The sequence below is a fragment of the Schistocerca nitens genome, chromosome 2 (genome assembly GCF_023898315.1).
Source record: "Schistocerca nitens isolate TAMUIC-IGC-003100 chromosome 2, iqSchNite1.1, whole genome shotgun sequence".
Taxonomy (NCBI): domain Eukaryota; kingdom Metazoa; phylum Arthropoda; class Insecta; order Orthoptera; family Acrididae; genus Schistocerca; species Schistocerca nitens.
In genome coordinates, this window is record NC_064615.1 from 281,728,697 (window position 1) to 281,756,667 (window position 27,971).

Here is a 27,971-nt window from a genome sequence, read left to right on the forward strand (position 1 = left end):
TCTGAACGAGACCAGGAACCTGTCGGGAAGAGGAAAATTAGCATAGAATGAGGATATTTAATGACATCAGTGAAATTCGTCCAGTAATACTGAATCTGCACTTTAATGAAGACGTTGTTTATTTATTTATTTATTTATCTGGTATTTGCTTTTAGTTTTTATTCTGTGTAAAAGAACAGACCGAATATTGTACTTGAACTGGCATAAATATAGCACGTAATACCTTAACAAAATTTGAAATGTGTTAGTAATAACTAAGATTTATGATATTTAAGGGGAAAATCTACATAGAATATCTACATAGAAAGGAACAATAATTACTAAAAATATGTACCATTTGCCTGTCTAGTGCACAGATATATTTCATCTGGAATCCAGTTGGCACCAACTATTGCTCTTTTACACTATGCAGCAGTGGTAGGTCACAATTTTTTAAATTTATAATTCCGGACTACACTACTATACAACGCTGCACTACACTGCATTAAACTGCACTACTGTACTTGGTATCAGAACCACACTGGATTTCTCATTTGTCTGGATGGTAAGCTCAGACACCCTGAGGTACACCTCAGGATTCACAGGGTTTAGGCTGCTGTGCTCCCCGAGGTGTAGAGGTTGGCTGCCAACTGACAAGGTCTCAGGATATCCTTCCTGGTCCCCCGAGGCTCATCTCCTCAATGCTTCCATAAGATTGCTGTGGGTGGAGTATGCCCTCTTCTTCGTTTTCTGAAAGCCATGTTGGTTTGCAGTTCACAGTCTGATATTTTAGGTGTCAGCGATTTCAGATTATGCCACAGTTTCTCATTCCTTATTATATTAAAGACTGTTGCATTTACAAATGCGTTCCTGGCTTGGTCTCCAACACCTTGTCTCATGGCACATTCTTATGTGATGTGATCCGGGGTGCCCGAATGCTCCCCCTTCACAAGTGTCTGTGGTGCGCTGTTGTATTTTTAGGAAGTAGCTGGGATATGCTCTGTGGACCATGTCTCGACGGTAGTGTATACTGATAAGCCAACAACATTATGACTACCGTCCAACTCGACACTGGACGCGGTAACAAAAGTTTATAGGAGGAGTAGACAAGGAGAGGGGATCACCCTAGCGATCATATGAGCTGCAAATGGAGAAATTCATTGCGATAAGCGACTTTCAGAAAGGGCAGATTATTATTACGTAGAGCCTGTGAATGGGTACCTCGAAAATGGCGAAGCTGGTTGAATTTTCACATGCTACTGTCGTATCATCGGAAAGAGGTAGAAGGACAGAGCAGAAGGTAGGGTTCGGAGGCTTGTTTAAAGCGTAAACTAGGATAGATGGTAATCTGTGGCATCTCTGCCGAAAGAGCGCAATTCTGGGGCACACGTAAATGTTTCGGAGCACATCGTTCATCGTGCGTTGTTGAACGTAGAACTCCGCAGCAGACCCTGCGTATTCACATGTTGACCCAACGGCATCGTCAATTACGACTGCAGTGGGCACGGGATCATCGGGATTCGACCGTAGATCAGTAGAAACGTGTCAGCCCTTTGGGTGAATCAAGTGTTTGCTGTACTAGGTCGATGGTCGTCTCCGCAAGCTCGAAACGTGCTGCGGCCAGGGATGCAGGCTGATGGGAGCAGTACGGCGCTTGCCTAGGACCTGTGGTTGCAATCGAAGACACGATGACAGCTACGAACCACATACATTGCTTCATGCTTGATGTCTTACCCGACGGCGATTTCATCTTCCAGCAGTATAAATGTTCGTGTCTCGGAGCCAGAACCGTGCTACAGTGGTTTCAGAAGCCCTATAGTCAACTCACTTTGATGTCTCAGCGACCAAATTCGCGTGATGTAAATCCAATGGAACCCATCTGGGTCGCTATCGGGCGCCATCACTGCGTACGCAAATCAGCGGCCCGTAATTTTCACAAATTACATGACCCGTGCGAGGACATCTAATGCCACATTCCTCCACGAACCTACCAACAAACTGCCTCAATCCTGTTGCGCAGAAAAAGAGATATAATTCGTTTCTAAGACGGACAAACAAACTACACTCCTGGAAATGGAAAAAAGAACACATTGACACCGGTGTGTCAGATCCACCATACTTGCTCCGGACACTGCGAGAGGGCTGTACAAGCAATGATCACACGCACGGACAGCGGACACACCAGGAACCGCAGTGTTGGCCGTCGAATGGCGCTAGCTGCGCAGCATTTGTGCACCGCCGCCGTCAGTGTCAGCCAGTTTGCCGTGGCATACGGAGCTCCATCGCAGTCTTTAACACTGGTAGCATGCCGCGACAGCGTGGATGTGAACCGTATGTGCAGTTGACGGACTTTGAGCAAGGGCGTATAGTGGGCATGCGGGAGGCCGGGTGGACGTACCGCCGAATTGCTCAACACGTGGGGCGTGAGGTCTCCACAGTACATCGATGTTGTCGCCAGTGGTCGGCGGAAGGTGCACGTGCCCGTCGACCTGGGACCGGACCGCAGCGACGCACGGATGCACGCCAAGACCGTAGGATCCTACGCAGTGCCGTAGGGGACCGCACCGCCACTTCCCAGCAAATTAGGCACACTGTTGCTCCTGGGGTATCGGCGAGGACCATTCGCAACCGTCTCCATGAAGCTGGGCTACGGTCCCGCACACCGTTAGGCCGTCTTCCGCTCACGCCCCAACATCGTGCAGCCCGCCTCCAGTGGTGTCGCGACAGGCGTGAATGGAGGGACGAATGGAGACGTGTCGTCTTCAGCGATGAGAGTCGCTTCTGCCTTGGTGCCAATGATGGTCGTATGAGTGTTTGGCGCCGTGCAGGTGAGCGCCACAATCAGGACTGCATACGACCGAGGCACACAGGACCAACACCCGGCATCATGGTGTGGGGAGCGATCTCCTACACTGGCCGTACACCACTGGTGATCGTCGAGGGGACACTGAATAGTGCACGGTACATCCAAACCGTCATCGAACCCATCGTTCTACCATTCCTAGACCGGCAAGGGAACATGCTGTTCCAACAGGACAATGCACGTCCGCATGTATCCCGTGCCACCCAACGTGCTCTAGAAGGTGTACGTCAACTACCCTGACCAGCAAGATCTCCGGATCTGTCCCCCATTGAGCATGTTTGGGACTGGATGAAGCGTCGTCTCACGCGGTCTGCACGTCCAGCACGAACGCTGGTCCAACTGAGGCGCCAGGTGGAAATGGCATGGCAAGCCGTTCCACAGGACTACATCCAGCATCTCTACGATCGTCTCCATGGGCGAATAGCAGCCTGCATTGCTGCGAAAGGTGGATATACACTGTACTAGTGCCGACATTGTGCATGCTCTGTTGCCTGTGTCTATGTGCCTGTGGTTCTGTCAGTGTGATCATGTGATGTATCTGACCCCAGGAATGTGTCAATAAAGTTTCCCCTTCCTGGGACAATGAATTCACGGTGTTCTTATTTCAATTTCCAGGAGTGTATTAAGCAGGTGGTCATAATAATATTTTTTTCTCATCAGTGTGTAGAGCCTTTGGTCAGAAGGAAGTATATCATTTTTGTTAGCCGCGCGGAATGGCCGTGCGGTTTGAGGCGCCATGTCACGGACTGCGTGGTCCCTCCCGCAGGAGGTTCGAGTCCTGCCTCGACCATGGGTGTGTGTGTTGTTCTTAGCGTTAGTTAGTTTAAGTAGTGTGTAAGTCTAGGGACCGATGACCTCAGCAGTTTGGTCCTAAGGAATTCACACACATTCCATTTTTGTTCTTTCTTAGGAACTAACTGGTAGTTTCTTCTCCCTGTTTCTGCCCTGTCCCAGATTCCTTGCATCGTCTGCGTAGGTGGTGAAGCCTGCAGTGTTTTTTATAGTTTGAAGCAGGTTCAGCAATGGCTCTAAGCACTATAGGACTCAACATCTGTGGTCATGAGTCACCTAGACTTAGTACTACTTAAACCTAACTAACCTAAGGACATCACACACATCCATGTCCGAGGCGGGATTCGAACCTGCGACCGTAGCAGCAGCGCGGTTCCGGACTGAGGTGCCTAGAACAGCTCGGCCACAGCGGCCGGTGGTTCAGCAATGATACTATGACAATATCATAGAACTTTGGTCCACGAACAGAACTCTACGGTCAGCCTTCCTAGGACATTCTAATCACACCTGCCTGTCGTTCTAACAATCTCGTACACTGCTGTAGACACAACTGTCACAATGCGTCTGTTTCGGTCTTTTGAACAGGGCAGGCCACAACAAATTATCAAACGCCCCAGCTATATCAATCACTATGCCTATAAAATATATGTTTTGTGAGGTATTCACAATATTCATTAAATGATTTAACTCGTCGGCGGATTTTCCTCGTCTGAAACCGTATTGCAGGAGGCTCATGTTTACTACCTGTCTGAGGTCCCTAAGCGACGGCACAGAAGCTTTTCCTATACTTTGGCATTTACCAAACAAATATACCTGTCATATTCTAGCAGGCCTTGGTGCTTTCTTCCTGTTCAACTTCTTCATTGCTAGCGTCACTTCCTTCTAGACGGATGGAATCACAACGCTATTATTCACATCCTGTTCTAGTAATTCAGAGCGAAGCCGATAGTTCTCTGTGTCTTCAGTCGTTGAATCGTCTGGGGACAAAGACCTAAATAGGTACGGCACTGAAGTTCCCCGTCGGTTGTCATCGGCCGTCGGATACTCTCAGGCTTGGTTGATGTAATTATGACGTCGACACCGACATCTTGTGCCAAACAGAGTTTCTAACTCGAATTTTCTGCTTTATGCGAGCAGTCGCGTTAGGTAGTCTGTGCACGCCTTCAGGCACAACACACACTTTGATTGTTAACGACATTTCTTCCAATTATATCTGACCAGTGGACCGAGGTATCTCTCGGAAGATCCTGGCTTAGGATTTCGTAGGGATTATGCTACATGACTTAGATTTCAGTTGATTGTAAAGCTGTTATAAATTTCGACTCTTGTGCAACTAGCTTCAACATTAAATTCATCGTCGGGCAGACATCAAAATTTGGTACAGTGCATGTCACACATATTTATCATATATCTTTTTGATGAAGCCGTGTCATATTCCAGAGATAAATAGATGTTTAATGGATTTACATTTTGTAGAAGTGTGATATACACTATCACAATTTTAAATCCTGACGGACAATAAATTTATTGTCGAAATAAGTTGCACCAAAATTAAAGTTTCTAGCAGATTGCGGTGGTTTTACATTAAGAGGGGCCGACTTGGAGCAGGAGAGGCACCGCAGAACACTTTAATTTGCAGTGCCTATACTTTTACAAGTAAATTCATAAAACTTTGTCAGCATGACCAGGAAGGATTCAGAATTCACACTCATTTCAGTGGAAGTTCGAAAACATAAGAAAATAATTTTTTCCACATGTAATATTTCATAATTTTTTCACTTACCAATGGCTGCATTTGTTGCTATAGGTACACTTTTCTTCATAAGTTAGAGAGACTCTTCGATGAATTTTGCACAGCATACACACCATACTTACAGGTGTATGAAACTTTAGAATTTATTTAATTTATGAAAAAACGAATGAGCTGTTATATTTTAAACTTCATGTTTAGGAAAAACACAAATTTTATAGTTAATTACCTGAATTTTTACCACAGTTTTTTATAGATGTGGAAAATTCTAGAGTTTCATACACCTTTAAGTATGGTTTGTATGCTGTGCAAAATTCATCGAAGAATGTCTTACTTATGAAGAAAAGTGTACCTATAGCAACAAGTGCTGCCATTAGTAAGTGAAAAAAATGATGAAATTTCACATGTAAAAAAAATTACTTCGTTATGTTTTCGAACTTCCACTGCTATGAGTGTGAATTCTGAATCCTTCCTGGTCATGCTGACAAAGTTTTATGAAATTATTTGTAAAAGTATAGGCAGTGCAAATTAAAATGTGCTGCGGTGCCTCTCCTGCTCCAAGTCGGTCCGTTTGACGTCCCACCCCCCTTAACAAAGCTGTGCAGTACGACTTAATGGAGATTTTATGCATGAAATTCGCTGGAGGCGTGCTCATTATAGGCTATACACATAAAGCATGGATTCGCAAAGAGCAGGTGAAGTCAGTTCTAATTTTTTCCTCACAAAGATTTCGTTTCTAAAACAATATGCTTCTTACGTCGCAGACTTAGCAGTTCTCAAAGATTTCACTAATATCATTCCACGTCACTGATTTCATAACTTTATACCCATTGATCATATTTCATACTCGTGAATTTTTAATGGGTGTATACTCCTATGATAAGTCAAGCTCCTCAACAAAATCCATTACCTCAACAGTGCTGTTGTTTCAGACTATGTGAGTGAACATTCTCATTGCGAATTTCTGAAGTAACAGGGGATGCAATGCCAATCTTAGACGGGCTCGGAGACATGCTAGAGTGGCGTTACTGATTAAGGAGGCTGCTCACGACAGCAGCGGGTCTGGGCTCGACTCACGGGCTGTCACACTTTTCCGTCACCAGCAGACGCTCCACGAAACTCTCTTAGACATTCCTTTCTCGAGTGAAACCTTCACAAGATAATTGTTGGACACTACTCTACTCCAGCCATTGACAAAATCACTCATCTAATGACTGACGTACGAAGAAATTAACAATGAACATGAATTGCCGTACATGATGACACAACGAAGAGGTTGAAGGGCACTTTAATAACTACTAACAAAATACACGCTTTAACCCAGTTCTTTGTCCTAATATGAGACTGTAATTTTGTCTTGTGCGTGGCGGCTGTTTGGTATGGTCTCGAAGGCGAAGAATCGACAGCCTCATTCAGCACCCCGAAATTTTACCTGCTACTCGTACATTCCCCATATCCCCACAAAGGATATAACTACATCATAACAGTTCAGCTCACATAAAATCAGTATAATTTTTAAATGAAGCGTGACACTTCGAGAGCATACTCATTAATACTATGAATCGTGAAGTATAGGCATCGTCCATTTTACTGATGTTTCTGACTCTCGTTTATCTAGAGAAATTTATTATGCAATAATCATTTGTGTCTCATGCTCCGTTTGAAAATTACACAGGTACTACATCGCCTATAAGTGCAACAGTTACATGTAACATAGATCATTTTACGTTAAATTTATCAAAATTCCTGGCGGCAGTAATGAAGCCAACGTCCTAGTTCACTTTCTTTAAAGGAAATCGATTGACAGATAGTACAGAATTCTTTGAAAAATGTCGTATTACCGTCTTGAACTGCTGGTAAAATTCTTTATTTACGCAGGCAATTCCAGTCTGTAAGAGCATTGTCCACGAAAATATTTCAGATTTTAATCTTATTTTTAAAATGATGAATCATACTGATTTATTTTGCATTTCCCTTTTTGAGCAGCAACTGATGAATTTTGAAATGCACGCTATTCATAGAAAGGATTTCAGAACTATTCTTGTTTCCTTCACTGCAGTATTGTTATTTTCATATCCTCTGCAGCATTTTGTACAAGGTTCCCTTGTTGGTAAATAGCTTTGGAGGCATAGTAAACTCATTCTGCCTTCGGAATGAAACTGCTTGCATTCTAGATTGCTTCCGCTCACTGTGGCAGCACCACGGTGTTTGTATCAGTGGCCGCGTCCGCGCCACTTGAACCAGCTGTGGCTCCCAGCGCCTGGCAGTGAGTGTCGTGTTAGTTAGTACAGCTGATTGTTTCCTGTTTCAGATGGTGAGTCGCTGAGCCTACAATGGCGTCCATCGTCGAGTTGCGCAGCCCCTCCGGTAGAGGTCAGGCGTGCTAGCACGTGCTAGCGCCTGGCCTCCAGATAAGTGACTTTATAAATAACGCATAACCGGGGCAAATTCTGTGCCGCAAACCCGGTCGCTTGCTCTCTCTGCCTTGGGACTTAGGCCAAGTCCCCTAAAGCTTTTGCTGCAATCCACTTTCATCTCAACGACTTTTAAAAGCTCTGTCTCCTAAAACATGATGATTCTTCTAAGGAACTATGCTGCGAATTCTCCTATACTGATACTGACTAAAAATGATACACATTTTAAATAAATTTAATAAAATGAAGATTCAAGTTAGTAGTAACAGTTTGACTCTAGCGCAGAATTTTACATCCGAGTTTTGGAACATTGGAAGAGAGAAAAATCAGAGCTTAAGGGGCCACTAAGGTAAAAAGTAAAACGTAATCTACGAGCAATAACAAGAATTTAACTAATTTTCAGAATAAGTTTTAATTAATTGAGTTAAATGTCAGTGCTAGTGAAATAAATTGAGCTCTCTGCATGACGCTTACTGTAAACTTTTGCTTTTTTAAAACTGAGTGCTATTTAACTTTCAGCAACTGTGAAACCCACTATACCACATTTTTTCAAAAATTTTGTAAATTTTGTAGAGAAACTATTTTTTGGTTTTTTCATCATTTTTGCTATCATATATTTTTATAAATTTCTTTTGTTACCTTAGTGTGGTTTCCTTAACTAATCTGAACTTAATAAATGATGCTTCAAAGAAGTTACTAAGGTGAAGCAGATTCTTTTGTTTGAGGTTGAATGATTTCATTCTAGTTCAGGGCCTATGCCAATGTACAGTACTTTAGGAATGTTGCCTAATAATCCACTCCCAAAACCGTTAATATTTTGCGTAGTGTTCAGCATATAGATATTTGTTTACATACTGAGAAATAAAATACTATTGAAAACAGTCATTTACTAAAAAAAGGAACGTGATAAATTCTTCTGAAGTAAATCAGATATACGAACCCGTGCAGTTTCCACAATAACATCAGAAATGTCAACAAAAGAGATTTCGGTGAATGAAACGACTTCATAAACAGCATATTTCAGTTCTTAATATACAGTGTATATGGATGATCCTTGAATTGGCCGTGATTCAGAATAGTTATCATTTTTCCGAGTATACTTAAGAATTTGTAGCTACATAGCGCTATCACTGGTACACAGGAAAGAAACGCCTCATTTGTCCCTGTTATGCTGTTATTTATATGTATTTCAAGTAACTTTTTCATTGGTGTGTTTTGGTTTTATGTGATTCTCTTCCATTTCCAGAAATCCTTGAAGCTGTTAAAGATCTATGTTAAAAAAAGCAACTTCTAATGACACAGCGTGCATAAATCACGACATAAAATGAAGTTGATAACATACATGCCACAGGAAACATCTCAATGAAAACAGGATAGTTCTGTCAATAACATACATTCTGACACACTTTGTCTAGTTAACTACAAAACTACTACACTTCTAGACATTGATTATCAGTCCACAGTGTCCACTTCGTGTGATGCCAACTTTCCTCTCCTGACTATTTTCGTAACAACATACTTTTTTGTATTACAGTAACAATTAATGGCTGTCACCTAAGTTTGGTTTACATTTGACTAACATTTACCAAAAGTACTTCGAGTTGTTCAACAATTTGTGCAGAATACAAGCACTTATTGAATCCAGTGTAAGAAATCCTTTAGTTTATCACAAATAAATCTAAGAAAGGAAATGACTATATATAGTAAATTCTCATACAAATACCATGTCACCAACGAAACTTGCCAAACTTTGCTCTACTAAATTAAGTTCACATGGTTTCATGTGAATAATTCAATACACTTGACTCATCAATAAATTGTTTAAATGATGATGATGTATTAACATGTAACTATGTTTTTTATTAAATTAGATGCCTAAGAAGATAACCAAATGATTAAAAGTTTTGTTGTAATATATTTCCTTTTCCAGATGATCCTATAGCAATCATTGTGTAGCATCTATGAGTCTAGCCTGTAGCATGGCACGTCTGTGTTCTGTACAGAATGTGTTTTAGCACTTCAGCACGTCTGACAATTGTCCTCTCTCTAATTTGTTTCCAAATATTTCCCATATTCTTAACGACCCTAATATTTTCTTTTTATGTCTCCTGACTAAGCCTAATCTTCAGTTGTTGCTGTTTTTTCATTTCACAGAAATCCTTCATTTTAGATACTGATATGTACATGTTGGTAACTGACATGAATCTGACTCTTTTTCAGTGTGTCTTTCAATTTAATACACTTTGAAATAATAATGGCAGAAATCTGTTATATACCGCTTTAGTTAACGTATTTGACTTCTTGCATGCCTTTCGTATATAGTGTTCATATTGGTTAAAATTCCTTAATTTTTTAAAGATATGTTTATATTTTATGGTATTTATCTTTTCTTTGTCATGAAAGAGTACAAGCATACTCATAAATCAAACTCTTATGTATGTTATATTGTCGAAGATTTGCCAGAAAGACAATATATTCACAACAAACTCTTTGTAACGGCCACTAAACCAGATTTCTTTCAAAAAATGTAGTTTATTTTAATTTAAAAGCGACACTTTATTTGTTTCATATACACTCAGTTGCAATTTACTGGCTTATGAAATAGTATGAGTATGAGTCAAAAAAGTTTGACAACCATCTGTCCAAAGACTTAAAAGTAATACGAAACGTAGCCATGCAAAAGCTCTGTCATGTAGTGCACAGATAGAAATTGGACTTCATGTTTTACTTACCAACGCGGATGCTAAGCGTCTCACATAGTCTTATATCGACAACAGAGGCCACTGCAGTCTGATATTCTAATATTTTAGATAGGGGCATTATCACAGATATCCATTTGCATCGTTTTAATGTGAGATTGTTATTGACAGGCTAGTGAGTTAAGTTGGTGCATAAATTCGTATCGCTTTTCCATAAGGACACAGGAGATACACATAACATAGACTTTGATCATCAACAACACATTCTCCTTCACTATTTACAACAGACTGCCAACCCTGCACGACTGCACAAATAATGTGATTTTGACTCAAAAAACACGCCGAGCTACCTTCGGAGCACATTTTCATCCGGAATGGAAGTTCCTTGCAGGTTGTTCGATAGAGAGCGGAAAAGGTGAAAATCTGAGGACCCAAGGTCAGGTGAATAAGGTGGGTGCAGAATGACTTCCCAGCCCATTTTCTGTGTGGTGTTTTCTGTCAGTCTATCAGAGAGCATTCGGGTATTGTTGTGGAGTAGCATAACTTCACGCAGTCTTCCAGGTCGTTGTGCTTGAAACGCGTCTGCAAGAGGACTGAGTTGTTGATTGAAGGTTACACCTCGGGAAGCTATTTGTAGTACTCCACACCATCGGTGATTCACCAGAAACATAGTATTATCTTTTGTGGATGCACGCAGGTGGTTTTACAGGGCATTGCTGCTTCCACTGAGCTCAACCACTCATTTATTTTCCTTGTGTTACCATAAAGACATCATTTCTTATCACCAGTAACGACAGAGAATAGGACTGGTCGTTGTCGTTCATGAGCCAGTTGATGACATGCAAACAGGGATGCACATATGGTCATTTGCTGATTTTTGTGTCATTTGCTTAGAGCATGCTGCACCCATAAACCCGATTTTTGAACCTTCCCCAATACATGAAAACGTCACACGTTGGTGGAATGATCAGAGTTCATCACATGTGCCAGTTCTCGTGTACAGTGACGTGGATCATCGTTGATTAATGCATTTCAAAGATCTTCACCAAACCCCGAAGGTCTTCCTTAACGTGGGGAGCCACTAACGTCAAACTGAACGTATTTGAAACGAGAACACCATTTTATTGTCGTTATCTGTTCAATGGCATTATCCCCATACACGGTACAAATGCTGCCGCCACTACTGTTATCGTCTACAGAACTCAAACAGAAGAATACGCCGGAAATGTTACGTTTCCTCCACTTGGCACTCCATTTTATAGCGTCCGCAGCGCCACTCACTACCTCCAAATGACAAAATGACAACAGTGAACTACGAATAAAAAATGGAAGTCGATAAATAAACCCACAGGAGCCGGAATACCAACATGCGAAACAAAACCACAACGAACTTATGCGCCAACCTAATAGCTTTGACACACATTGCTGTGTTGCGAACGACAGGGGGTAGCAACAACTAATTAAATAACTTAATAACTAGAGTTTCCTGATAACAATAGAACAGAATACTGATATCTGTTCAAAAACTTGCTTTTCTGTTATATACCCAGAAAAATAGGGGAAGCGTTTTTGTTAGACTGTCAGAAGTATGTAACATGTTAATGACACACAGTTATGAAACGGAAAATTGAAGGAGTTGGTATGAATTACAGTATTATTCCGTGTATGTATTTATCGAAGTACTGGAAGTGTTTAAGTGTAATAAGAACCCAAAAATAGCCAGCACCTCTGAAATAATTTTTGGACTACTTAACGAATGTAAAATTCCATAGAATTGTCAATCTGTGTGGGATGAACTTACGTAGACGCCTCTAGGAACAATAAGCAAGGCAGACTTAGATAATCCTCATTGTTTCCTTATCTTGGTTGTAACGACATAACGAGACTAAAAATATAATTTCCAACCAAAAGAGGATAAGCTACGTATCCTCCGTTCCACGATAGTCGACTATATCCAGTTCCTCGTTTGAAAACGTGTAGCGAATACCTTTTCTGTAACATCCCATATATTCGAAGTGATTTAGACTTCAACGTTAAAACTTTAGTTAGGGTTTTTCTACGAAAACGTTTGGACAAAAAGTTTCCTAAAAAAAAAGCAGTAGATCAGAGGTTACAACTAACTCCATATCTGGGAGGCTATCATAACTTTCACATACAGAATCAGGGTTCAATTGCTGAAACTATCTAGCGTATTTCCTTGTTGCAGATGAGTTCTGCCGTGAGTCATGAATGTCACTGAAACTATACCTAAAAGAAACCAATATTAGTGACTATTATAATGATACATTAAGAACCCATCCCTCAGTTGGTGACATCTGATGATGCAGATGATTAAGCTGATTTGTTATCTGGACAATTAGTGATAGCGCCGAAAATTTCAGTTTAGTCCTTTAGTTACACACAGCCGGCCGGAGTGGACGAGCGGTTCTAGACGCTAAAGTCTGGAACCGAGCTAACGCTACGGTCGCAGGTTTGAATCCTCCCTCGGGCATGGATGTGTGTGATGTCCTCAGGTTAGTTAGTTTTAAGTAGTTATAAGTTCTAGGGGACTGATGACCTCAGAAGTTAAGTCCCATAGTGCTCAGAGCCATTTGAACCATTTTTTTAGCAACACACAGCTTTAGGGAACATCCTTGCCCATAGACTTTTGCTAAGATTTCTGGGCACCAGACAGCTGAATTTAAAGCAACAACATTCAAATCTACACGAAGGAAAACTGGCTAATAACAAATCACGTGCTTTAAAAATAAGCTAGGAATCATTTATAAATTTTCTTAATGGAAATGGAAATTTAAAAATTGACCAATATATTTCAATATATGGTTAGTCGGTGTGGTAGATAATTATTGGCAGAAGATAATTAATGGGCATAAGAATGCAGTTGTCTGTGCTGTGCAAATGTTTGTCAAGCAGCGGAATGTAAAATTCTGTGGCCTCCAGTAAATAGCACAAGTTTCTAATTGGTCACTTCGGGTTCAATTGGTCTGGATAAGGACACAGGGAGTCCCTTATGGTGCCGGATTCCAGGTATTATTGCCCACTGGAAGGCCATCGTAAAAGGTCAGGTAGGGGATGCTTACTGTTTGACACTTCACTTTGGTTCGTGACTGCTGATCATGGTTGCTAGTTCAATGCCAAATGACAGAGTAGAGGACTTGCCAAGTCAGGAATGAGCGACATCATACACATAATAATTATTATTATTTTGGATGTTTTGGCACTTCGTTTATTGTCTTTCGATTTCCCGCTACCCCGTGAAGTGTTGTTAATTCTTAATTGACAACTTAATTTTGTTCACTCTGTTAAGTGCTTCTTGTTCGTGGATCAATCTTGCGACAAAGAATAGCTTCTGGAGACGGTAGGATGATTTTATGCAGATGTGCAGGCAAGCAGTTAAGCGAAATATGGTTACTGCTTCTGTCCTTGGTCGATCAGACACTACCGAGTCATCCTTGAGGTTTTCTCAGATCTTTTCCCCCCACAAAATATTTTAGTGATCGTTTCAATTCTTCTTGAAGTGTTAATAGCGCGCTTCATTGTAAAATACGACATGTTAGTTTCTCTATTCTAATTTTTCTCCCCTTTTTGGCTATAAAAGCTGCTTTTTCATTACCGTCTTAGCGCCAGGATGATGGTATCCACTGAATTGCTAGTGTCTTGTTCTTCTGTTGTTTATATTTAATTACATCTTAAACTCGTTTAACTTGAACGAATTTAGGATCTTGTGTGTTGATAACTGTCGATGTTGCTGCTCTGGCATTACAAAATGTAGCCACTTTGTCGAATGTATGTAAATGCTTATTTAGCTGACTTGTAGCATTTCTGATGGTTTTAACTTCACCTTAAAAATTTGAGTGTGCGGTCGTAAAGTTAGACAGAAAGAGAAAATTTAGCTGCATATTCCTACCCCAACGTTTCCTCCTTTCTCAGTCAATGAACCGCCTGAGCAGATGTGCAGCCAGTGATATTCAGCCTGTATCAGATCTTTAGTTTCCAACGCTGTAGCTCTCTTTATTAACTCATTTGTTTCACTTTCTTATATTTAACCATTATGTCTAGCTAGTATTGCAATCGAAGAAGCAGAATTGGAGGGAGCGGGAAAATAAATTTTTTTTAAGTGTCACCTTTCGGCTGTTGATATTGTAATCTTACGTCCCCTACGTTTTTGGATGAAACTAATTTGTGTTTTTAACTGTCTGCTATTATTCTTAGACGAATTCATATTTTAGACATTAAACTTATGTTGGATAGCCGAATCAGTTTCTCATACTGCAGCAATGTCGACTTTTGAATACTTATGTCAGTAGATTCTAATCCAATTATAATTGTCATTAACAACAAAGCTTTTGTTTTTACTCCACTAGTTATAACTCTTAATGTTTGGTTCGGGACTTCTTCTAATCAGTTTATATTTCTGGTAGTAGCTGTAACAAGTGCTCTCTACCATATGTTGTAATTGGTCTTATGTAGGTTTCTTAGGTGTTGTTCTGCACTGCCCTTGAACGTCCCCATTTACTACGAGCTGATCTTTTCAGTGCGCTGATCCTGCTTTTGGCTTTCTCAGCTCATTTATTTATATGGGTTTGCAAGTTTAATTTTCGATCCATACAAACCCCTAAATATTTAAGGTGTTCATTCAATTGCATATCTTCAGCCCTACTTGTTAAAGAGAATTTTGGATGAGAGTGACATTATATGACAACTTCTTGTTTCAGTCCTTTCTAATTATTTTGTTTCATCTCTTTTGTACGTTCCTGTACATCTGCATTAATCCGTTTTTCTGTCATTTTTCAGGAGCGATATGCCGTTGTACGAAGGGTAATGGCTAATTCACGTTTCTTAGTGTTTCCCATTTTATCAGTGGCGATTGTAATCTAGGTCCACAAATGGATTTCATATGGTCGTCTAAAAAGCCACCCTAGACACTTTCTGTCGCTTCTCATACGTCTTCCATCTTTTCACGTAGTGGACGATGGCTGCTTCCATTACTTTCTCAGGCAACACAATACTGCTGAGTGTACAAAGCCGACGAAACAGTGGTCTGTGTTCCTCTAACATCCCGCAACTTCTCGCTTCCTGAATCTGATCACACTAAGTATAGTGGTAAGAGGATGATGAATGCAGCAGTAGCTTTGACTGCCCGTGGCTCCAGCAAGTCTAGCGGATGGGCGGATCTCGAGGGGATTAATGTTCATCCCGCTAGCGGTCAACGACTTCATGGCGGACCCGTCAAGGGAGTAACGCGAAAGGATGTGTGGCTTTCCTTTCCATGCAGGAATCACACCTAAGACCAACACTCAAACACGTGAGGTATTCGCCGATTTAAACAACCAAGTAAAATATGTTATTAAAGGTTTGTATCAAATCAAATTCGAGTACTATTACCTCAGTTTATTGTCTTTTCCACTGAATAATCGATTCCGAGATGTTCTTCCAGCTAGTGATATGCCTAACGGAAATACATACAAAAGAAAGTTTGAGAGTAAGTTTCAGCAGCACGTGCTAATTCATGGAGATTAAAATTCAGATTCTATATTTAATTATTTTCGTAAAGAGATTTACAGTTTTCTTGCTTACTTTAGTTACATACCAACGGCAAAATAGAGGGATTAGAATCAACGTGAAGTATAAGGAGTAAACACGGCGAATCTCCTAAAACTTGCACCAAGAATGTTGCGAACATGCAAAGGGCTAGTGTTGTGCGGTTTTCACGGAATGGAATGGTAGTCGGGGGTTAGTACTGTTACTCAATAGCCGGCCGCGGTGGCCAAGCGGTTCTAGGAACTTCAGTTCGGAACCTCGCGACTGCTACGGTCGCAGGTTCGAATCCTGCCTCGGGCATGGATGTGTGTGATGTCTTTAGGTTAGTTAGGTTAAAGTAGTTCAAAGTTCTAGGGAACTGATGACCTTAGATGTTAAGTCCCATAGTGCTCAGAGCCATTTGAACCATTTGTTAGTCAATAAACAGATTGAAATGGTACTTAGAATGTGTATTTTTTGTGCAAGCATACAATTTTTTAAATGGAACAATGCCTATTGGAATTAATAAGCTAAAAGTAAGGAAAATTAGTATGCCAGTGGTGTTGGTTGCAGGATTCCAGTGCGAGTCGTTTACGAGATATCGTATCTTGGAGAGTTTTCAAACCGACACTTTTTTATGCCATTCAACCAGCGTAGTTACTACGCACTATGTTGTTATGCTTGCTTACGGTGTGCTTGTGTGCTCCCTGAGTGCACTGTGACTTGTTTGTCATTTACCGTGTGATAGTCCGAGCAGTAGGTCCTGAGTGGACGATACAGTTAAATAGGGCATGCAAAATCCAACATGCTCATGGTGTACAGAGAGTGTAGGAAGAATGCACTTGGTTCTTGTGCGGTGTATGTGACAAGATATCTCAATAGACGTCAACCATCTCGGCAATTATTTATCAGACTCTTCAACTATTCAACTAGTTACGTGCAAGTGGTAGTATAACACTTAGCCAGCGTAACAGAAGGAAATGAGTGACGACTGATGAGTGGGAAATTAATGCTGTTCCTGCTGTTGCCGTTGTTCCACATGTTAGCTCCCTTGCAATTGCATCAGGAAGGGGCATGAGTCAGGAAAATGGTCTACGCATTCTCCATCGACATAGGTTCCATCCTTACCAAATCTCTGTCCATCAAGAGTTGGATGGGGATGTTTATGAGAATCCTGTTAGCATCTGTACATGGGCATTAAGACAGACGTTTACCAATCACGGTCAGGTAAACCGCCGAAACATGCCCATCTGGTCTGTTGACAATCCACGTTGGCTTTGTCACGTCTGTTGCCTTCGTCAGCGTCCGTGCGGTGTCAACGTCCGATGTGGAGTAGTGAAGCATCAGCTCAAAGGCCCCGTTTTCATAGACGGAACACTGAACGTGCATAAGTATATCAGCCTCCTAACAGAGCATCTTCCACGGATCCTATAAGATGTTCCTCTGCAAACTAGGTAGAACATGTGGTACCAACATGATGACTGGCCTGTCCATAGTGCAGGAAGTACTACAGCATGTCTTCACAAACTGCTACCAAATCATTGGATTGGATTGAGAGGACTTACACCTAGATCGCTGTCTAGAAGAACATTACAACCAATGATATGCAAGTACGTATTACTGCAACCAGCTCGGAAATCTCCGTCGAAATGCTAGCACGTGTGCAGCAGGCGTTCCATATCAGAGTAGAAGCGGGTATCGCCGCTACAGGTGTTCATTTTGAACACAATCTGTGATGGTCAATCGCCTCGTTACTAGTCATAATCCACGTAAGTAGTGTATGCACTTGGGTTGTTCGTTAGTGTTGCTATCACAGACATTGTACAAGTGTCATTGTGGGAACTATCGCAAATTACGATATCTCGTAAACTACTCACACTAGAACCCTGCAACAAACGCCACTGATATTCTAATTTACCCTGATTTAGTTCGTTAATGTCAGTACTCATTGTTCCATTGAGAAAAGTGTATGACTGCACAAAAAATGCATTTTCTTTGTATTATTAGAATGAGTTGATTGGCTTACAATATGAGCCGCTGACTACGAATCCATTCTGTGGAAACCGTACATCATCAGTCCTCTCCATTTCCGGAATATTTACGGTGCAAGTTTCAAGTGATGCACTGCGTATTTAAAAGACTATTACTAAAGAAATAGATTGCGGGAAGGAAATCACAGTGAGCAATGAAATATTGAAATATGTAGTATGCTAAAACGTAGAATGAATGCAAGTAAACTCAAGTGCACAACTGTAATTGAAGATTTCTGTATTATCACACCCGATTCTTCTGCAGTAAAACAGCATTCTCAGGTGAACTACATAAGAAGGAAAGTATGCCATGTAATACGTATGATCCAAATACTATTACAATCTTTTACAAACTTTTAAGTTTTTCCGAGAATTATTAAGAATTTTTTAATTTTTTTTTAGATCTTATGTAAGGTATTTAAACAGAAAACGAAAATCCAAATTTTAACTCGCAACAGTGGCGAAGAGTGCACCAAGAGGCCGCCAATGTTCGTAGCCAAATCAAACCGCTGAAGAGGGTAAACCGCCAGAATAAATAAAACATGACATCGGGACGAACATTGCGGTGGCGCACTACGAGAAAAAAATCGTAAATAATATAAGTACAATGAGTGAAAACGAGACACATTTGTAAGGAAAGATAAAAAAAATGGGCTCTCCAGCGGTATAAATAACCAGCAACTCCCTCTCGGCCACGCTTTGTTACTCCCATCCCCATCACTCACCCTATTACAGATAAATGTGTCGAGGCCGTAGGGCTGAATTAGCAACAATCCAATAAGCGTATCCATGTGGAATCCATGAAATTGGGGACACTAAACTAAAACCTCAACATACTGGCATGGTTATTGACAATGTTTTTATCAGGCAGGAAGATATACGATGGGAGGCACAAGAGAGCGACGCTAAGACCGCGACATAAGGTAAACTCGGCGGGATTTTTGATTAAGAAAGGTTGGGGAGCGTCCTAATAATGAAATAATGTATCCAAAGATAAAATAAGAAATTTAATATGAAGTTTAACGGTTGTAACTGCCTGCGTTACAAAGATCTGTGTAAAACTCAGAAATTAGACATGGTGCATCATGGTAGATGAGACGATTTCTACAGGACTCGAGGAACACTCGATGACGTCAGCTACGGGAAGAGATGGTAAGCTATAACCCAGATTGTGAAGAAATGTTGTATTACTTCACAAGTCCAAAGCGCAACAAAATGTCTGAAATATATCATGTGTGTCAAATAAATATTACGTAATGAAATCACGAAGATAGGCGTACTGCAGCGCCCGAAAAGCTAACAAAATTTATTTTAGAATTGACAAGTAGTCTACCGAGTTAACCCGAAAGTCAAAAGTGCAAATGGTAAGTGGGATGAAACTTCCTGCCAGATTAAAACTGTGTGCCGGACTTTTGCAAAGGTCTCGAGTTCGAGTCACAGTCCGGCAGACAGTTTTAATCTGTCAGGAAGCGAACACTCCGCTACAGAGTGAAAATCTCATTCTGGAAACATCCCCCAGGCTGTGGCTAAGCCACGTCTCCGCAATATCCGTTCTTCCAGGAGTGCTGATTCTGCACGGTTCGCAGGAAAGCTTCTGTGAAATTTGGAAGGTGGGAGACGAGGTACTTGCAGATGTAAAGTTGTGAGGACGGGGCGTGAGTCGTGCTTGGGTAGCTCAGATGGTAGAGCACTTGCACGAGAAAGGCATAGGTCCCGAGTTCGAGTCTCGGTCCGGCACACAGTTTTAATCTAAATGGTTCAAATGGCTCTGAGCACTATGGGACTCAACTGCTGTGGTCATTAGTCCCCTAGAACTTAGAACTACTTAAACCTAACTAACCTAAGGACATCACACACATCCATGCCCGAGGCAGGATTCGAACCTGCGACCGTAGCAGTCGCACGGTTCCGGACTGCGCGCCTAGAACCGCGAGACCACCGCGGCCGGCGGTTTTAATCTGCCAGGAGGTTTCATATCAGCGTACAATCCACTGCAGAGTGAAAATCTTATTCTGGGCACGTGGGATGTCAGGCTTAACAAAGACAAAGATATCTAAAAACGTATGAATAAAGCTGGTTTCTGCCCATTGTTTGGAAATGAATGGCATCAGCAATGAATGCAACTGATACTGAGCATTAGGAAATAGAGAAGACGTAAGGAACTGTAGAAACAATACAGAGGAAATATTGCCCTACATTTCAGGCGTGCGACGAATGGCATACACGAATGATGGGTAGGACGTAGCTGTTGAAATTTCGTTGTACGCGACGTAACTGCCATCTCATATACTGTCGAGGTCATGGTAACAAAAGGACAAAAGACGAAATGTGACAATGAAAACATCCAAACCAAGTTAAACAAGAGTCACTTACTTCTTGTTTATACTCATATCAGCTACATAATAAAACACAGTCTATGATAACATCAAGAGCATTAGCGAAAACTAACATCAGAGGAAAACAAATACAGACAGGATATCGAATATAGAATCCAGTTATATTTCACATGGTTAGAATCAGACTATAGCATTACGACAACTGAAAATTCATAATAAGACGTTGGCAATCGTTGTTTATAGAGTTGTATGAAATTCCGATCATACGCTCCTCACTGAGAATGACTTGCCATTTGTTCTGGCCTTCAGTCGAGAACACCACTGTTAAGAGGAAATGTAAGTAAACAGACGACATCGATAACCGAATGATAAGCGTCTCCGACTTCAGTGCGCCAGACCATGGGCCCGATTCTCCGTACGTTTCCAAAACTTTTACAAGATGGGAAAGGCTGGAACGGAGTCCACAGATCTCCGCTTGGACGTATGAGGAGCTGCCTGAACAAAGAACCAGTGGGAACGTCAGTGTTCTTTTACTGGCAGCAATAACGGTTCGAGGGATTGCCGACTTGCTGATCACTTGTGCCACGGTCTTAGATCGCTCCTCACACTGCCACATGGGCAGCAGACGACCAGATTTAAGGCCTAATACCCGATTGGTATGTAGTTATTGGAAATACGTTTTAGTGTGTTGCCTTAAAGACTAATTACTGTAACATCAGAGTAGGAAGAGTCAGTTTGCCCTGGTGACAACTGCCATACATCACGTTGATGTCCACATCCAGAATTCAAAAAAATATTTTTCTGTTGCAAAACGCACGTTTTACAAAATAATCAATGTTTCAGTATCGTTGATGGTTTCCATGGTTGGTGCGGAGGAAGTTCTGAACCGAAAATTTTTCAGTGTAATGAACACTACTCTATGACGACAACTCAGTGATAATTTATGTACGCTACCATCCATAAGCACTCTTGGAGATCTAATTGTAGATACAGGACAAGTACAAAATGAGAAACAAACAACAATTTTATAATGTGTACTGTTTCGTTATTTTATGACTAGTGTTTGCTCCACATGTGGAGATGTCCTTGAAACTGAGTCCGCAAAAACTGGGTATACTGCCTTCACAATTCACATGAAATACTATTTCGTATCCATTTAAAGCCATCATGACTTACTTCAGACAAAATATTTTTGTGTAAGTTTGATTAATAAATTCATAACACGGAGCCAAAAACAGAAATGGTGCTTTTCTTTTGGGAAAGATTAACATTTGTACTAAATCTCAGCCATATCAATGACTCACAGCGCCATGCTGTTCTCTTCAGTTCAATGAAGAGGGCTTCACCACATCATACCTCGGGAAAAGTGAGCTTAGATCTCATTGTCAACTAGCACGAAAATTCAGTGTTAAAGTAGAATTTATTAAACGACATTTCCAGATGTCAAACCTGCATTTTTAAGTTTCCTGTACAAAGACAAAACCTAACGGTACTGGTAATAACCCATTTATGTAATAAAAATGGTACAGTGCTTACCAGTTTGTCACAGAGACTTTGCAAGGAATATGCAGTTTAAATTTGTATTTAGATTCTTCTCACTTCTGACAGCTTATCCAAAAGTCTTGAAAAAGTAATTATTTCTGGAGTAGCTTCACATGTTTGTAAAAATTAAGTACTAACAATATGTCAGTTTGGTTTTCAGAAAGGCTTCACAACAAAACGCTATACATACCATCACTGGTCAAATATTAATTGCTCTGAATAACGGAACATCAAACAGCTGGAATTTTTTGTGGTCTCTCAGAGGCTTTTGACTATGTGAGTCGTTAAATTCGTCTGGATAAGCCTGAGTATTGTGGTATGACTGGGACAGTGCACGAATGGTTTAATTCATATTCAACTGGGAGAACGCAGAAGGTTGAAATTAACAATACAGACAGTCCTCTCACTGGGAGGATTCAATCTTCAATCTTGAGACCCTTTTGGTTCTTAATATGTATGAATGACTTGCCTCATTATATTGATAGAGATGCAAAGCTACTTTTTTTTGATGATGATATAAGTGTAGTAATTACACCCCAAAAACAAGAGTAAGATGAGGAAATCGTAAATAATATCTTTCAGAAAGTTATTAAATGGTTGTCTGCAAATGGACACTCTGTAAATTCTGCGAAAACACAGTATCTACAGTTCTTTACAGTAAACAGGTTAACACCATTGAGAAGTACAGACTTTGAACAGACGTTTGTTGCTGAGGCAGAATATTTAAAATTTTTGGGTGTGTGCATTGATGAGAAATTGAATTGGAAGAAACACATTGATGACCTGCTGAAATGTTTGAGTTCCGCTACTTATGCTATTAGGGTTGATGATAAACATATCAGTAAATTAGCCTACTATGCCTAGTTTCAGCCACTGCTTTCATTTTAAAAAAAAGCATTCATTGCACAAAAGCCTTTATTTAATCAAAACAATAGCTGCAGCCCACCCAAGAGCACCTTGCAGACATCTATTAAAGGAACTGGGAATATTCACAGTACCTCCAAAACACATATATTCAGTTATGAAATTTGTTATTAAAAATGCATCCCAGTTCAAAAAGAGCAGCAAAGTGCATAGCTACAATATTAGAAGAAAGGATGGTCTGCATTATTCCAGTTTAATCGAACTTTGGCACAGAAAGGAGTGAACTATGCTGCCAAAAAAGTCTTTGGTCATTTACCAAATAGCATTAAAAGTCTAACATATAGCCAATCACATGATAAAAAATTAAAAGAATTTCTTAATGACAACTCCTTCTACTCAGTAGATGAACTTTTAGATATGATGTAATAATTTAAACAAATTAATTATATCATCTGAAGAAGCATTATGTTAATATGACATGTTCCACATCATTACAAAATGTCGTATTCGTGATCTACACGATCTGTGGAACAAGTATTAATGTAATGTAATACACACCATGGAGCAGGCGGTGGTGGTTAATGAAGCTGGTATCGTGGCAACTGACATTCGTGGATCCCAGATACCTGCCCCATTAACAGCCACCACCTGCTCCATGCTGTACATGGTCTGAGGATGGTCACATTTTGACTGGACCCGGTCACCAATGCCAATAAATATTTTATTGTGGTCAGGACCTTTTAACTGAGTTTTAAAATATTTCTACGGTTCTTCCATTTGAGCCATCAGTTATCTTTGAGCATTTCATATATTTCACTCTGTACTTCTCCTGATTATGGAGTATCGTCAGTTCCATAAACTGATGCCCAACTTATATTATGAGGAAAATATAACCATCGCATCCTTTTAGTTTTGCTATGGAAAATTAGAAGATGGATGCCTGACATTCCTAACAAGTCGTTCATAAACTTCTGCTGTTCAAGTCCATCACTGGGGAGGTTTAACACATCTTATATTCCAAGCCTACATAATGAGTGGAGTGGTTGTGAAACATCTGACCGTTAGACATTTGACAATGGCGAAAACAGAAACTCAGTCCATTTTATGTCCCCATTCATTTCTCCTTCCGAGCCAGTGTACTCCATCCGTTGTAGACGTGATGTTAAACCATTATCATCGTTCGCTTCCTTCCGTGGCACCGTGTCAGTTATTACAACTACCAGTTTTAGCTCATTATTAGTGTTCACTTATGGATATGATCATAATATCAGCCTTTTCAGTTAATACGGGCTGTAACTAAACTACCATTGCAGACTTTGAGGACTTCTTGTGAGGAGCAAGATGGTTAAGTTTATCATAGGAACTACTGCCAAGAAGTGTACTGTTTTGCCGCTAAATGTAAAATATCACAGTACTCTTTAAAATCTCCTGCATTTTCGGTTCCAGTGACTAGGATATTAAATACATCATTCACGATCACCTGTTCATGTCCACTAGTGGTTTGTTTACGTGCCATTCAGTTGAGTTTGTGATATGGCCAAAGAGAACTGAGTTGCTGTTGTGGTCATGGGCTTTGTTTATATTGCACTACGGTACGCTAGTAATCATTCAGTAGAGTAAAAAATACAAGCTGTTTGTAGATTTCGGTTTTAGTATGTTGCTTTTGGCTATAGTGAACCCACAGTTTTGAGGAATCAGCAGACAAGACTTTTATATTCCTGATATTCTCAAATTTGGGGCGATCTGTGGTGTAATGAACTCCATAAAAATTCCAAGCAGCCAAGTTGGCTAGTAAAGTATTTATTTAGATGACCAGTTTCGGTAACACTATGTTACCATCTTCAGATCTGTAAGGACAGAAACAAATTGACAGGGTAATAGTTTTACAGAAGGTGTAACCAAATACAGTAGACAAGTGCATACATATGGAGAAGTTACACACCTTCAAATTTATAATCTCCACCATCTGTGCTTTGTATCATGTCGTATACAACGATGGTAACACAGTCGTATCGAAACCGGGCTTCTAAATAAATACTTTACAAGTGATCTTGGCTGTTTGAAATTTTTTCGGAGTTCACGATGTGATGTTAATGTAGAGAGAAGCTCAAAGACATGGGAGGGTTGCTTGTCAGTTGTATGCAGAGAGTTTTCCACATTGCCAGAATCCTTAGCACTCATTGTTTTCGCATACCTGAGTTTGAAGAGGATGTACTCCGTGCAGTGGCGAGTATCAGAAGTGTAGTAAGTAGACGGAATGTCGATGACCAAACTGTATCATGTGTTCTGTACGAGCAGCAGCTGCGCCTGTAAACCCATAGAAGGTAAAGGGAAGGCTGACACAGAATTCTGCGTCAAGAGCCCACTTCTGCAGAGGGTTCTTGCACGGTTGTGCAGACGAGCGCAGCTTCCCATGGTGGATCCATTCCATGGATGAAACGAAGTGCACCAGGGAAAGTGCTCTCAATTCCCACAACTGTCGTGCGTGTGGTAATTAATATCCACGTTCTGCCATCTCTGTGGATTTCAGGAACGATACAGTCTGAACATATGAGAAGTTCTCCCGGTTGGACATGTGACTGGGCCAAACCTTCTCTCACCACTTCTCACAGGTAACACATACTTGAAATTCCTTGATGGTATACTGCATGGGCTTTTGGAAGATGCACCACAGCATGTGTGTAAAAGCAGGTCGTTCTAGCACAACGGTGCCAAACCTCATTTTTCACGTATGGTCTTAGATCATGTGGACCAGCGATTTGGGCAACAGTCGATAGATCGTGATGACCACATTGCTTGCCTTGCACATTCTCCCGACTTGAAGGTAATCGACTACTGCCTGTGAGATGACGTGAAACCCTCGATTTACGAGAGCTGTGTCATCTGAAGAAGGCCTGCTGGCGCGGGTTATTGCTGGAGCGGAGGTTGGTCGACCAGGGATTGGTGAAACTGTATACTGGAGTGTGATGTGGTGAGACTGTATCTATGTTGATGTCACATCAAGCCATACATGTCAGCAGGCCCAAATGACAAGCAGCAGGAGTGAGACAGCAACGTGTATGGTGGTATTTTGCGTGTAGTGGGAAAACGGAAAGTTTCTGGACATGAGTTGCTATGGTAGATTTAACTGGTTCAGTCCCCTGTACAAGTCCTGATAGTCTGTAAAGCGAATTTAGTTGCACGTAGTATAATAGTGGATGCTATAATGGTCACCTCAAGCTCTAATGTCTCAGTGACAACTAACATCCTTTCTGTCAAATACTGAAGTGAAGCCATTGTTTGTTTCGTAAATTACGCACTCGTTTCCCGGTCAGTGAAACCTCTGCATTGGATGTAGAACGCGACGTGCCGTGTTGCAGGCCGCAGCCACTCGGGCATCAACGAGGCCATCATATGGGTGAGCATCGGCATGGGCGTGACGATCGCGGTGCTCATCTCGATGGCGCTGTGCTACATCGTGCGCGAGAAGTGCCGCAAGCGGCGCGAGTTCTACGTGAGCGCCTAGGCCCGCCGCGCCCGGGACCGCTGCTCGCGGGCCGGGCCGCTGCTCCTGGGCGTCGGCGGCGCCGGCATTGGCCCCGGGCCCGGCGCCTACCTGGGCGCGCGCCGCTGCGTCATGTGCGCGCGCACCGCCGCGCGGCTCGCCGCCGCCGCCGCCCCCACCACGCCGTCACCGCCGCCGCCGCGGCGCTCCACCTCGCCCGCCCTCGTGTCTCGGGCTGCCTGAAGAGCCTCCACCTGTTCCAGCAGCTGCACCTGGTGGGACTGTCTCTCCAGGGCACGTCCTGACACCTGACGCAACTCGGCACTCCGCCATTCTACCACTCTAGTCACTGTCTGAGATGACGGCTCTAGCAAGTCTCTTCACCGGTACCTAACTACTGCGAGAGCAGACATTTGGAACAAGTGTTGGGCCACACAAATGATTACGAGAAGAACTAAAACGATTATGGAGACCAGAAGCTCCTCACAACAGCGTAAAGCAAAAGTGATACACCTGCAGAGAGTGTATACACTGCTACAGACGTTACTCGCATTTCAGTCCACACGAGTCCACAACTTATCATTTCAATTCCTAAACAGTCATTCCATCACTGTCTGCATCAATTCACATCACATGCGACGCCTCCTTTGGCATTTGTTTTGGCACATCTCTACTGATAACCTGTAATGTTCCTGTACCGATTACCATATTTGAGGCAAAGTACTGTACATTAACAAAAGGTAGATTTAAAGTGATGCCGCCACATAGAAACATTTTGACATTTGAGTACCTCATTAGCATAAAGCTGCAGACGAAACTACTATTATTGCATAAATCTATGGACACAGAGTAATGAGAAAGAATCAAACAAAAAAAAATGGCTTACGGGCATACCAAATCATTACTTCCATTTGACCATCAAGCCACAAATTCCGCCAGAATTTCGTGCAACATGAAATAACAAGGAAGGTAATTCAACAAACAGATAATCAAAATCTACCATTTATGTCCACAGTTCCTTTCATGCCAGTTTTGAATGGTTTCTTTCATTCAAACATTGTAATCACTTCTACCACTAGACGATAGCTTCTATCATCTACAATTATACGCACAAATTTCATTCCAAAGCACTATTCTCGCTGATAAATTATGTTCACTGAATCACTGTCAACGCAGAATTAAAAACTATAACACAATATCCAAAAATTATTCTTATTACTAATGGGGTGAGACTCGCTTCTAAATCTTCCCTATTCTTTTTATTTCATCTTTCCGATTCGAATGGTCTTTCTCAATGACTCGGAATTTCCTTATTTACTTTTCAGCAAGCTTCGAAACTCTCTGGATAAATTCAAGTACCATCGTTGTTATAATTTTCTGTTCTGTTAAGGATTATTCATACCATTAGTTATAACTTACTATAACTCACATTCTTATATCTAAATTAACTAAACAATACATCGTATTCTTACAGACCAATTCAGTTTGTTATTTCGAACAATAATATTCATAAAATACAAGAATGAATGACATTGTTCCCAAATACTATGCGAGACTTGTGTTTTTAAGTAGTACAGTATTTTACGTTTCGAAAATTGCATAGAAATTGTGGTACTAACAGCCCTGGCATTTTAGATACATTTTGTCTTTCGTCTGTAATTTAAGAAATATACAGAAAATCGTATTATTTTGGTCACT

The 27,971-nt window shown here is 41.2% G+C and overlaps 1 protein-coding gene across 1 annotated transcript in view; it reads left to right on the forward strand.

Moving 5' to 3' along the window:
* LOC126234368 (uncharacterized) overlaps positions 1-26,294 on the forward strand; it is a 226,874-nt gene extending 200,580 nt beyond the window's left edge. The window contains exon 3 of the mRNA XM_049943055.1: positions 26,149-26,294. Within this exon, the coding sequence (XP_049799012.1) occupies positions 26,149-26,294 (146 nt within the window). The remainder of the gene's footprint in view (positions 1-26,148) is intronic.
* The last annotated feature ends 1,677 nt before the right edge of the window (positions 26,295-27,971 follow it).